The following is a 13594-nucleotide window of genomic DNA, read 5'->3' as shown; positions in this document are numbered from 1 at the left end:
GTCCAAGATTCACTTCTCCCTGACCACCCACCAATGCCTTCTCCCAAAACATGGGGAAAACTGAGTGATACTTATTTTCCCTCATATGAGATTAGGGAAACAACAGCTTGACTGTGGCAGCTCCCACATCCTTTGAGGAAGAGAATAACCTCTTGAGAGAACAGGCAAGGTGGGTGTCATGTAGGAGAAAAGCACTCCACACAAGTCAGAAACTCAGGAGAAGTCGTGACTCTGGAGTGCTTGGGACCAGGCAATGTGTGTCCCAGGGAGGTCAGTTCAGGAAGGTGAACGTGGAGAGGTCAGTTGTGGTGCAGGGGGTGAGGCCCCCACCTGCGATGCCGGCATCCCATATGGAACACTGGTTTGAGTCCCACCTACTCCACCTCCAGTCCAACTCCCTGCGAACGTTCCTGGGAGGCCCAGGTACTGGGGCTTCTGCCACCCACACGAGAGACCAGGACAAAGGGTCTGGCTTTGGCCTGGACTAGCCCTAGCCATTGTGACCATTTGAGAAGTGACCCAGCACTCAGTGTGTCTCCCTTTCCCTCCTCTCTCTCTCTCCCTCTCTCTCTCTCTCTCTCTCTGTGTGTGTGTGTGTAAGTCTGCCTTTCACTTAAATAAATATTTAAAAAATAATAAAAGAAAAATGAACCTTGAAATGAGGAAGGTAAATCCTTTTTACAAAGGGCTTTCCCAGTTGGGAAGCTGAGGTCAGGGCCTTTTATCCACCAAGGCTTTGTTCCTCTGGCTTGGGTATCCCCTCCAACTTTGCCTTTCCTGCCAAGTGAGTTTCCTATAGACGCAGGCTCTTCTGCTCTCACTGTCCGGGCCAGACCATCGCCCTAGGTCGGGGCCTGGGAGGGTTAATGGTCATAGCAGCTGCTCGCAGGAGGAAGGGAGTGGGGAGCAGCCTTCCGACTGCTCTGCAGACCAACAGTTTCTTTTGCCGTCTTGTACTCCATCAGAAAGGTAAAGTCAAGGAGGCTGCCCAGCGCTACCAGTACGCACTGAAGAAATTCCCTAGAGAAGGGTTTGGTGAGGACTTGAAAACCTTCCGGGAACTAAAGGTGTCTCTCCTCCTCAACCTCTCTCGATGCCGCAGGAAAATGAACGTAAGTGCCTCTCGTCCCAACTCACCCATGCAGTCCTGGACGCTGGTAGTCCATGCCACTCACTGGCTTCCACCAGACCCCGAATTCCTCTCCGTCCCATTTGGAGCTTGGTTGTCCTTCACAGAGCACTGACATTGATAATTTCCAAGAAATCAAGTCTGAGTACAATCTGTGTCTCAAACTGTAAAAAAAATACTGTGAGTACTTTGTTTTGAGTTTTCACAGTTCCCACTGAACGGGACTGGAATTCCATCATCCCCACTCCCACCCCTAAGTAAATGTTCTAATCTCTGGCAAAATGGGAGGGCAGTGGTCACTGGAACTGCAGCTGTAATTAGTGTTATTTGTAGTCTCTCCCTTCATTTCTAGAATATTTCCTAGGCATTTAAGGATGGGCTAAAGAGGACTCAGGACCATGGACTTCAAGGTTTCATTTCTAAGTCTATTCCTGAACTTTTCACTTCTTTCCTTGTCTGTTTTACTCCAACATGCCATATCCCTTCTTGTCCTAGAGGGAATCTTAGAAAACTTCCTGGCCCTCTATAGTATCCCTGGTGGTTCTTGTCCTCCTTGCCTGCCATTACACGCCCTCAGCCACTGCTCCCTTGACAAGCAGATGTTCCTGAGCCGTGGTACCTCTCTCAGACACCAGGAACTGCTGAGACTGGGTCCAGAATCTGACTTCTGCCAGCGCATCTCACAGGTGCAGTCTGAGCCAAACAGGAATGCTGATCCATAGAGAGCTTCCTGTGCGGACACAAGATGCCAGCCTTGGCGGCAAGGGAGGAGCTGGCATTCCAGGGAGGTGGATTGTAATGTGAGCTTTTGGCCGCCCCTCCAGGACAGAACCCTAACAGTGAGGAAAGAAAGCCCTGAGGCAGCCTGAGGCGTCTCAGGTGTAGCCTGAGAGAGAGAGCTGCCCCAGGGCGCCAAGGGGAGTGGGGACCTAGAGGAGTGTCCCAGGAGGTGAGCTGAGAGAGTAGCTGTCTCCGGAAAGCAGTGAGGTTCTTCTGCTATGGTTTCTCACAAAACCAAAGCCTTGGCCCCGAGGGTCTCCCATGGCACCAGCTCAGTAAGGCAGTGTCAGCTTGCTGACCTCTCTTTTTCCCTAGCAAATAATCTACTTAAAAATGTGCTGAAATCCCCATAAGTAGTAATTACCCCGAAAGAAAAACTGGAAGGGTAAATTGGAAACAGTGGAGATAGATGACCCGTGTAAGATAGACTGCTTTCTCTCCAGCTCCTCGTTTGGTGATAATTACCTCCCTTGGACCAACACTCCACTAAACACCTAAGTCTGTCGTCTTCAGTAGAAAATTTCCTTTTTTTTTTTTTTTTTTTTTTTTTTTTTGGCCTATGCCCTAGGGCCTTTGTACTGCCTAAAGCCTGTTTGCTGCCTTAGGAATCATGAGTGTAATCAGAGGCTATCATGCTATATTATGGCTTTGCCATTAAAGAAGAGAAAAACATTTCCCCTTTACTTTGGTATTAAGGGGATCTTAAAAATACTGGTCCAGGCCTGGTTTTGTGGTACAGCTGGTTAAACCACTTCTTGCAATGCCAGCATTCCATATAGGCACCAGCTCAAGTCCCAGCTGCTCTACTTGCGATCCAGCAACGCGGCTAATGTGCCTTGGAAAGCAGTGGAAAATGGCCTAATTATTTGGGCCCCTTCCACCCATTTATTTGAGACTCTGATGGAGTTCCAGGCTCCTGGCTTCAGGATGGCCTGGCCCTGGCTATAATGGCCATTTGGGGAGTAAACCAACAGATAGAAGGTATCTCCCCCCACCCAACCCTGCCACTGCCTAACTCTGTCTTTCAAATGAATAAATAAATCTTAAAAAAAAAAAAAAAAGAAGAAGAAGAAAGGAAAAGAAAAGAAAGAAACCTGGTCCCTGGTCCTGGGGTTCTCAGAATGAAGATCCATAGCTCTGAGACCATGTTCCTCCAGGAGGGGTTGCCCCATCACAACCAGAGTCCTCTCATTTTTTTTTTTAAGTGTTTCCTAGGTAAGGGAACAGTTAGGAGGAAGAACAGACCAGAGAAGGAAATTATACTTAATTGAGCACCTACTATGTGTTAAGAATTTTTACATCATTTAAATGCTTTGTCAAATCTAAGTACCTGGCACACTCCAAGGAGTGGGGAAGCAGAGAACTGGCCCCCGGCCTCACACTCCCACTCCATCTGGTCTGCATCGTCCACGTGATCCTCCTGAGCTTGGGCCCCATCCTCCTTACTTCACAGGACATCTTCTCAGTCGTCCCTTAGAAAGCCAGGGCCTGCTGTGTGCGGCAGGAGCATGTGGGCCTCAGACGAGGGTCCCCGGGAGGTATCCATGGGTGCCCGCTGTGTGCCTGGACAGCCAGAATTGAGGTTTCCAACTTCCCTGAAAGATTGGCATTTGGCTTCTGACTAAAAAGCACTTGTTAGAAAGGCAGAAAGAGGGCAAAGTAAAAGTGACTTAGTACTCGGGGCAGGTGCCGTCCAGTGAGTGGCTGGAAGGCCTCCTAGGTAAAGGAAGAAGGAACGTTACTTCTGAGGGCCACATGGCTAGAGCCATGGCAGGTGTGTCCAGAATCCCAGGGGCGCCCTCCATAAATGTCAAAGAAATGTACATATAATTTTGTTTTTGTTCCCAAGTTGTCTATTTTTCATCTCTCTTCAATGACTCATTTGCACACCTATTGTAATGACAGGATTTTGGAATGGCGGAGGAATTTGCTACTAAGGCCCTGGAGCTGAAACCGAAATCTTATGAAGCTTACTATGCAAGAGCAAGGGCCAAACGCAGCAGCAGGTGAGGAGAGAGAGAGAGGGTGAAAAGCAAGAGGTCTCTTTCCTGAAAATCTGGCCAGAGCAACGTAGGCCCCCGGGGCATAAGGCCCCAGATGTCTCTGTCCTTGAGGACTCTCAGGGCCAGGCTTTGGGGACGGCTTCAGGAGCATAGCATTCAGCTGAAGATTGACAAACCTTGGGCGCTGGAGATGGAGAGCTTTTTCCTTTCAGAAAAAAATTGCCTGTTTATGTTGGAGAATGGCACCTTCTTCCAAGAAGCTTCTGCCACATCTCAATCACTTTTCAACCCCCAAAACAGATAGCTTAAGAGACACTGGTTAAGCTTAAGAGACTTAAAAAGGCCATTTAAGTCAAATATCCTACAGAGCTTTCAAGGGGAAACGTAGGATGGGTCACTTACCATCACAGGCTCCTGTTTCTGGTAGGCATTTGGGGACTCCCTGGCTTGTTTAATCTTCCTTCTGGAGCTCCCCTCAATCTGGTGGCATCAAACCTCCACCAACACCACCAACACACACACATACACACACACACACACACAGACTGGAGGTCCTTGCTTGCAGCATCGAAGGGGCCTACGGGAAGCACCTTTCCCCCTGCCCACCTGCTGTCATTTGGCCACTGGGCAGGAGAGCCTCCGGAGGGACCTGGAGCCTGCTCTCCGTGAGCTTTGGGTGACGGGTGATGTGACATTGTCTTCCATGCCACTGTCTTCTGTGCCACCTGCCCAGCATCCCACCTTGTCCTCAACTCTGCATGGGAAAGAATTGGGGTTCACTGGGGAGAACTGGTCATGAAAATCAAGCCCAGGTTAAAGCTAGTGGCAATGGTGACAGTGCTAACAGCCTTAACCAGCTGGGGTAAGGGAGTTTCTCTGATAGCTCCACTCAGATTCTCCTTCCCTCTGGATTGTTCCTCTCACAAGGCCAGTCGCCTCTTTTCAGGCGGTGTTAGAGGATTGGAATCTCTCTAACAGTTGATCTCTTCATTTGTTAATGAGAATCTCCCTGGGATCAGCTCCACTGCAGGCCCCAGTTGCCTGTCAGCAACTTTCACCTGCCCAGTAGAGAACTGGAGCCGGCAATGCTGGGGGGAGGGCAGGGAGAGGACAGGGTTCTGGCCTAGGATGGAATAGGCCTGAAATTTAGAACCAAACTGTTAAGAATATAAAAAGATTCTCCTGCTGGACAAGCAAAATTTTACAAAATACTGTAGTTAGCTGTGTTCCTAAGCTACTTGACAGTGACCCTGTAAATGACAACCCCAGCCAACCCTCTTACTGCCTGGTATGCATTGGGGCACTGAGAACCTTCCTGAAGGGCCTGGCTGGGCTAACGCACTGCGGACTTGGTCCACTAACCCCAGAGAGGCCAGAAGGAAGAAGGCTGAGAGGGAGCCCTGCGGGGCTCTCCCCAACATCAGCCTGCTTGTTTCCTTCCTTAATTAAACCGAAACACACACTCCCACAGCTGCCAGCACGGCTTTCTGAAGTAGTGACCTTGTTCTCAGCTCTTGTGATTCAGTTGATTCAGAATAACTCCAGCTCCTGTGTTTGCGTTTTGTCAAGCAGACAGTTTGCAGCAGCCTTAGAGGACCTGAATGAGGCCATCAAGCTGTGTCCAAACAACCGTGAGATCCAGAGGCTGCTGCTAAGAGTGGAGGAGGAGTGTAGACAGCTGCAGCAGCAGCCGCAGCAGCCCCCGCCGCCGCCCCCGCCACAGCAGCCCCCGCAGCAGCTGCCAGAAGAACCGGAAGCTGAACCACCGCACGAGGATGTGTACTCTGTACAAGACATCCTGGAGGAGGAGTACCTGGAGCAGGACGTGGAAAATGTCTCCATCGGCCTCCAGACAGAGGCTCGGCCCAGCCAGGGGCTCCCAGTAATCCAGAGCCCACCCTCCTCTCCAGCCCACCGGGACGCTGCTTACATCTCCAGCTCACCTCTCGGCTCTCATCAGGTTTTTGACTTCCGGTCCAGTAGTTCTGTAGGCTCTCCGACTAGACAAGGCTATCAGCCCACCTCACCTGCTCTTTCTCCAACTCACCAGAACTCTCACTACAGGCCTAGTCCACCACATACTTCCCCAGCTCATCAGGCTGGATCCTACCGATTTAGCCCTCCTCCGGTGGGGGGACAGGGCAAAGAATACCCAAGTCCTCCCCCTTCCCCACTTCGGAGAGGCCCTCAGTATCGGGCCAGCCCCCCAGCTGAAAGTATGAGTGTCTACAGATCCCAGTCTGGTTCACCTGTGCGCTATCAGCAAGAAACAAACGTTACTCAGCTTCCTGGCAGACCAAAGTCTCCATTATCCAAAATGGCCCAGCGACCCTACCAGATGCCTCAGCTTCCTGTGGCAGTTCCCCAGCAGGGGCTCAGGCTCCAGCCTGCCAAGGCCCAGATTGTGAGAAGTAACCAGCCCAGCTCAGCAGTCCACTCAAGCACTGTCATCCCAACGGGCGCCTATGGGCAAGTAGCCCATCCCATGGCTAGTAAGTACCAGTCTTCACAAGGAGACATAGGAGTGAGTCAGAGCCGGCTGGTTTATCAAGGGTCAATCGGAGGAATTGTGGGGGACGGGAGACCAGTGCAGCATGTCCAGGCCAGCTTGAGCGCGGGCGCCATCTGTCAGCATGGGGGGTTGACCAAAGAAGATCTTCCACAGCGACCTTCCTCCGCATATCGAGGTGGCATGCGATACAGCCAGACACCACAGATCGGGCGTAGCCAGTCAGCGTCCTATTATCCAGTCTGTCACTCAAAACTAGATCTGGAGCGTTCCTCCAGCCAACTAGGTTCCCCTGATGTGTCGCATTTAATAAGAAGACCTATTAGTGTCAACCCCAGTGAAATCAAACCCCACCCACCGACTCCCAGGCCACTGCTGCACTCGCAGAGTGTAGGCCTCCGCTTCTCTCCTTCCAGCAATAGCATCTCATCCACCTCCAACCTGACTCCTACCTTCCGACCATCTTCCTCGATTCAGCAAATGGAGATCCCACTGAAACCGGCATACGATAGGTCATGTGATGAGCTGTCACCAGTGTCTCCCACTCAGGGAGGCTACCCCAGTGAGCCCACCCGATCCAGGACCACACCATTCATGGGGATCATAGATAAAACAGCCCGGACTCAACAGTACCCCCACCTTCACCAGCAGAATCGGACCTGGGCAGTGTCATCCGTAGACACCGTTCTCAGCCCCACGTCTCCAGGCAACCTGCCTCAGCCTGAGTCCTTCAGCCCCCCATCATCCATCAGCAACATTGCCTTTTATAACAAAACCAACAATGCACAGAATGGCCATTTGCTGGAGGACGACTATTACAACCCCCATGGGATGCTGGCTAACGGGTCCCGTGGAGACCTCTTGGAGAGAGTCAGCCAGGCCGCCTCCTATCCCGATGTGAAGGTGGCTCGGACCCTACCTGTGGCTCAGGCATACCAGGACAACCTGTACAGGCAGTTGTCCCGGGACCCTCGGCAAGGGCAGACGTCCCCTCTCAAACCAAAGAGACCATTTGTGGAGTCTAATGTTTAAAAGACGTGGGTTGGAGTGAGACCCGTACGTGTTCACTGCACATTTTCAGGCTTGTTTCCACATTTACGGTAGTTCTCTGGCTTAATTTCTCATGGAGTTCCTGTGTGGTGTTCAGAGGTGGCAGCCCACGTGCGGAAATCCTTTGCATGCAGCCGACCGGGAAGCTGGCCTCAGTGAGCCAGGACTTTGGTTTTTCTTGTCTGTGCCCCAGCCACATGCTCTCTCCCTCTCTTCAGATGCCGACGAGGAGATGTCTGTGCTGTGTGCTTTAACCCAGGGAGATCAGACACACTGTCAGCTTTCTCCAGGAGACAATCGCTTTCACTGATGTTCTTGTTGTGTAAATGTCTTTTTCCTTTTTTTTTTTTTTTTCCCCAATAAGATGTCCTTGTTTGTTTTCTTCTAGGAACCTAAGTAAGAGTGTGATGCCCCCTGCCTTTGCATTCCTGTCCAGTGTTACCCAGACAGCCGGCCCGGCACCCTCCCGCCACGGTTTCCTCCCCCAGACTGCCAGCTCCTGCAGTCCCCAGGGCTAGAACATCCATTTGAATTATTACTGGTCTCCTTATGGGAGTAAAAAGAATCTAGTAGAGGGAGAGAAGGAAGAAATATGTCTGTTAATTTGGAAGAAAAACCCAATGCAATTACTAGGAATATCACTACATTGATTTTTCCAAGAAGCATTTTAGGAACACTTAGAAACAATCAGCCCTTTAAATATTTCAGTGAGCCAAGGAAACTAGATGAGAATTGTGGATATTTCTTGAAAATTCATTGAGATATATTCCTTAGAAATTTAGTCAACAGTCATCCTCTAAAAGCTACTGATTATCCAGGAATAGTAAAGGGAATAAATAGATAAATAGAAATTACCAAAAAGATTATTCCAGATTCTAAATGAAAGGCTGTAGAAACTCTGTCATGGAGAAACCAACTTTTTAGATCCGGATCCATCACAGGGCGCCCTAGTCCATAAAGCGCAAACTCCCCAAGGGTTGGCTGGTGTAACAGTTCTTAGTGGGTCTTCGCCTGGAGCTGAGTCTTCTCCTGGCCCTCTTCTTAAACCGACATGGAGTAGTGAGGAACAGAAGCCAGTCGGCTTCTCTGGGGACTGTTCGATTCCCAGGGCCTCCACCAGCGCCCTCGCACTCCCTGCCAGTTGTTGTCTTTTCCATTTCAAGATCTATGGCGTCTAGAAGTGTCCTGGGGGGAGTGCTGTTTGAATATAAGACATTGCACAAAGTGTTTCTGCGTGAACAAAGACCTGTTTCAGTTTGCTTTCCAGCCCTGGGAGGGAGCCAGCACTTCCGAGCACCTTGTAGATCCTGTGGTCCCTTATTAACCTGACCTTTGAGGACTGAGGCACTATGAAGCAGGTGTCGAGAACACTGAACCAAAGCCTTAGCACAGCCTGGCGCTGGCTGCACGTCCGACCGTTCACCCAGCAAACTAAACGGAAGAGCATTAGTTGTCTGTTCTAGGAGTCATTCTGCTCCCGTGAGTACAGGGCTCCAAGGGAGGGAGGTTTCCTGATAACCCAGCTGTGATCACACCCACAGTGTCCTCAGAAAGGGTCACTGGGCAGCGGAGCACAGAGCTGAGAAACAGCTCTTTACTAATTTAGATTCTGCCCAGCAGGTGGGCACGTCCTCTCCCTGGCCTCCCCCAGGCCTGGACTCAGCTGTGCTGAATGCAAACAGCTGGGCCCCCCAGGACCCAGGCTCTTTTCCTCTATCACAGATGCTTAGGGACTGTGTCCTACTGGGCCAGAGCAGGCAGGCGTCAGTTCTCTCTCCCCTCCTTCTGTCCCTTCGCTCTCCTCCCCCCCCCCCCCGAAGATGAACTGCTCACTGTAGCCTCCGCCTAGAGCTGGAGTTCAGCAGCCCGGGCCCCTTCTCCGGCCAAGTTTCAGCTCTCAGTGTCTTTGCGGCTTACCCCTCTGTAACCACTGCTCACTGAGGAGCTGTTATTCTCGGTGTCTGTTAGAAAAGGGCCCCTTCTTCTTTGGAAGGCCACATACACCACCTGCACTCACCTGTTCAGGTGGGTGCACAGGTCCTGCGGTTTCGCAGACAGACCACTGATCCCACTTCTCCCCAGGGTCTTTCCATTTTCCTGGACCAGAGACGCAGGGGCTCTACCCTATTGGACGAAATGCCTAAACTATCAACAGTCAGGATCAGTTCTTCTGTAGCCATTGTAGGAGGGAAGGACTATCACCAGGGCACCCGTGGTGGTGACTGGGAAATGCCGTGCGGGGCTTGTTGGGGCAGGAGACGGAACCCCCGTAAGCAGATGCCTGTGCCCTGTTTTGCTACTTCACTGCCATGGAATGATCTTAGTACTGTATCTTCGCAATGCCCCTTGCCCAGCAACAAGCACCTGCAGAGTCACTGTCTGGCTTCAGCTAGGGGGGACTTTTCAAATGAAACTGGCAAGTCTGACTTAACCCAATTGCATCACCCTGAAACGGAGACAGGTGACAGACTGTCAGCTGGCAGGTTTGTCACCACCCTGTACGTCCCCTTTGCCCAGAATTCCTCCACTGCTGGACCTGCATCACATCATGTCTATAAATGGGTGCACTTTACTGTTTGAATTTGTAACTCCGATAAATACTGGATATTTAAGTGTGAGTAGTGTCTTCATTAGAAAATAGCAGAATCGCTCTTGTCTTTTAGTGTATTTTTCAAGAAAAAAAACACAAGGAAAAGGAAGAAATCAAGCAGTGGATCACAACATTTATAGCACAAGAAATAACTGTTGTATATAAGCATCAAAAAGATTAAGAATTTTTAAATACAAAAAATATTTACAGTGATTTTAAAGTGCTTTTCCAGCAATTTTCTTAGGGACTCCTGAGACATGGTCACTTTATTTACTGGATCAGTAAGGCACACAACTAACAATTAAAAAGTAATGTTTATTTACAAAGTAAAGGGAAAATCTTGTAACATGAGAATTCGGCATGGACAAATGGAGACCATTTTGTGTCTGCTGTTGTGCCGGGTGGCAGGCGTGCACTATTAAAGTCCCAAGTTAATAGAGCACAAGCCCTTCTCGTCTCTGTCCAACATGACCCTTTTTAGATGTGTTTAACTTAAACGCGATGGCTCAGGAAAATTCCATGAGTTAGAATCTTGTACAGTATCCCAGGTCGTTGTCCAGATGTACAAGTTTGCCAATTTAGTTAAACCTGGATTATCCTGCAGTTTTCCTAAATTATTGTAAACAGAACAGCTTAGAGAAAAGTATTCTCAATCCTTATATTGTATAGTAGTTTGTGAACCCCTCTCTAAATATTGGTATTTTTATATTCCAGAGATGTACCCAATAGAAAAATTAAAAGTTAATCAGTATCTACTTTAATATCCATAAGTATTTTTCCTTAGATTTTAATTACATGCAGTGGGGTATGTGGACGTCACTTGTGCTTCACCGTACTTTACCACTAGGTGTCACTGTGGCTCTGCACCACCCTTGTCTGGGAGCAAGGATGGCAGCATCTCCCTGGTGGGGCTGCTCGCAGAGCAGCCGGCAGGCCCATAAGCTTAGAGGTTCAGGAACAAAGGCCTGGAAGGGGTCTTCGTGCACCGGTGCCAGCTGGGGCAAGCGAGCCCTTTAAACGCTCTTCAGAGGCTGGGAGAAGGCTGACTACAGAGCCCTCCCCGCACAGCCTTGCTCTGGTGGCTGGATGGCTACGTAGAGGACCCTGACTTTCCCGGGAGCGCCTCTCTTCTCAGTTCCTCTCCACCTCAGACTCACAACTCTACAGGTGTCACAGTCGGGTATCTGATTCAAAAATAGTTATTTTTCTACTGCAGAAATGCCTTGGACAGAACCAGATCACTGAAGCTGCCGCAGAATGGGGCGGGCTCCCCCCGGGGGTGGGATGCACCCACCCCTGTGCCCAGGCTCCTGTCGAGGCTTCCAGAGCTCAGCAGGGCTGCCCACCCTGCCCCCCGCTTCTCAAGAAGTCGACCTGCAGGGGCGGCAGCTGCTGCCAGCGCGCCCAGGGCTGAGCTGCCCTGCTGGTGCTCAGTGGGAGACGTGGCTTTTTCTCCTTTTCCTCTAGGAATTCCAGAGCCACCATCTACCATGACTAACAACAGTGAACAAAGGGCTTAGGGGTAAGCGCTACCTACAAAGACGTGTCATGGAAACCTTCACCATGCAATGCCTTGAACTCAGCTCTGGCTGCTCCCAAGAAAAGGTGGCTGGCTGGGGGCCTGGACACAAGCACAAGGGGGCTGGTGGAGCCACTGTGCAGAGCTACTTGAATCATCACTGGGTCTTCATCCACTGCTTTCACAACACAGACCACTCAAGGGCTGACGTGTCGCTGACCTTCCTCCCGGTGTCTGATGCCTTGCGGCCACGTAATGGCCACAGTCAGAGCTTTGAAAGTCAGTACCAAATGAATGCATAATTGGACACCAAAAACCAAGTGTTACTTCCATGTCTCCTCACCCCATCATCTTATTTCTTCCTGCTGACTCTGTGAGTCCGACACTAGGCTGAGCTGCCGGGCCATAGCTGGATGCAGGCCGGCAGCGCTGTCCTGCTCTCCCCCACCCCAGTAGACCTACTCTGTGGAAAGGAAGTGGCCTAGCTGCTTTGTTCTTATAGCACTTGCTGGCTGGATTTTTCTTTTGCTAATCACTAACCAGAAAATCTGGCTAGGGGGACTCATCCCTTTGGTCCCCAGGACCAGAGTTAATTCTGGAAAATTCAGTACTTGAATGTACCTGCCTTACTGTGTATCAATTTATGGGAGAAAAATAGACGAGAAAGATGCTGGCTCCAGATCTCCACTTCACTCAAGGTCATTTTGGAAATCCTGCAAGTTAAACTTCCCGTTGCGTTCCTCCATAGCCCCCATCTCCACCCCGCCCTTGGCTGACGCCTGCTGAGTGGGGCCAGTTCCTTGCCAGTCTCAGGGCAGGTCCACACGTAGGCACAGCCGCCCTCCCCCCCCCCCCCATCTAGCACAGCGTCTTCGTCTCTGTTCTGTCTCCTCCAAATCCAAGCTGATTTTAATTAGTACAGACGTGTACAGTCTACAATTAAAGAGTGATTTGTACTAATAGGATTTTGATTCTTCCTCTTTGCTGTCCTTTCAAGACACTTGCTGGAAAAAGCTTTAATGCACTTCGTTTTCCTTTAGGTTTTCTATAACTCGGATGGAAAGGACTTCCTCTGTACAGTATATTATCCAATGCATGTTTGTTCTCTCCTGATATATCGACCGCCACACAGTTGTGAACTCGTGCAGTGGGGACGCCCCCAGCAGAGGCGCCTGGGCCCCTGCCTGCCAGGAAAGACCCTTTCCTTTGCTGTACTTGCTTGAGCAGTTGTATTGTCTGTACATGTGAGCTGTGTGAGATAGATGTGAAAAGTTCAATGAATGCATTTCCCTGCCATGTATGCAGGCCGTCACCTGTACAGTGACCTGTATGTATGAAAGCAAATGTACTTATTTATAAAGGGTTACCACTTGGAACACGGCCTCCTGTGCTTGCCTCCTTCTGGCTCCCAAAGCGCGCACGTGAGCCGCAGTGCCGAGATGCCCGTCCAAGAAAGAACTCAGCAGGTCAAGGCCAAGGCCAAAGGCTCAGTGAAGTGGGTGTTTGGGGGGCGGCTCGCTGCCACCCCCCACCGTGTCTCAGTCCCGTTACTGAGCAGCCCCTCAGGGTTGGGCACCTGGGAGAGGACGAGGCGGGGCGGCAGCTGGGGCACTGCAGTCACTGGGAAAGGGGGTGGGGGTGCGGTGGGCGTCTCCCCAGCAGAGGTTTTCTCCAGCTGGGCCTGGGAGCACTCAGCTCCCTGCTTCATCCGACAGCTGAAGCTGCACCCCAGTCCAGTCACGGAATCCAAATCCCAAGGCCGCCAGCTCCAGGTGGGCTTGGCACCTCACTGCCGCAGCAGGCATTGAGCTGGCCCAGGCTGAGGCCCTGGGAGCCCAGCGGCTTTATTTTTCCTTTGGAAATCTGGCTGGACGCGCAGGCCTCGCCGGGCAGACCCATGCGCAGCTTGCGGGCTCCCTGAAGCGGGAGCCTGTCTCCAAAGCAGGCAGCCCGGAGCACCCCGTGCTTCCCACCCAACGGCCACCTCCTTGTCTGCCTCAGGGACAAGCGAGGA

General features: G+C 51.0%; 1 protein-coding gene across 23 annotated transcripts in view; it reads left to right on the top strand.

The window, feature by feature from the left end:
- Nucleotides 1–12956, top strand: part of TANC2 (tetratricopeptide repeat, ankyrin repeat and coiled-coil containing 2) — a 439275-nt gene extending 426319 nt beyond the window's left edge. For 11 of the 23 annotated variants that reach the window (XM_051825096.3, XM_051825093.3, XM_051825092.3 and 8 more), the window contains 3 exons: nucleotides 966–1112; nucleotides 3815–3915; nucleotides 5482–12956. In XM_051825096.3, coding sequence (XP_051681056.1) covers nucleotides 966–1112; nucleotides 3815–3915; nucleotides 5482–7453 — 2220 coding nt within the window. In that variant the 3' untranslated portion in view covers nucleotides 7454–12956. The remainder of the gene's footprint in view (nucleotides 1–965; nucleotides 1113–3814; nucleotides 3916–5481) is intronic. The other 12 variants (XM_051825098.3, XM_051825097.3, XM_089316839.1 and 9 more) reach the window with 7 other exon arrangements.
- Nucleotides 12957–13594: the final 638 nt, after the last annotated feature.

Source organism: Oryctolagus cuniculus, chromosome 17 (assembly GCF_051225735.1).
Source record: "Oryctolagus cuniculus isolate XC-2025 breed Fujian yellow rabbit chromosome 17, ASM5122573v1, whole genome shotgun sequence".
Taxonomy (NCBI): domain Eukaryota; kingdom Metazoa; phylum Chordata; class Mammalia; order Lagomorpha; family Leporidae; genus Oryctolagus; species Oryctolagus cuniculus.
The sequence above is the reverse complement of the archived record's forward strand: the minus strand, read 5'-3'. Positions and strand labels throughout refer to the sequence as shown.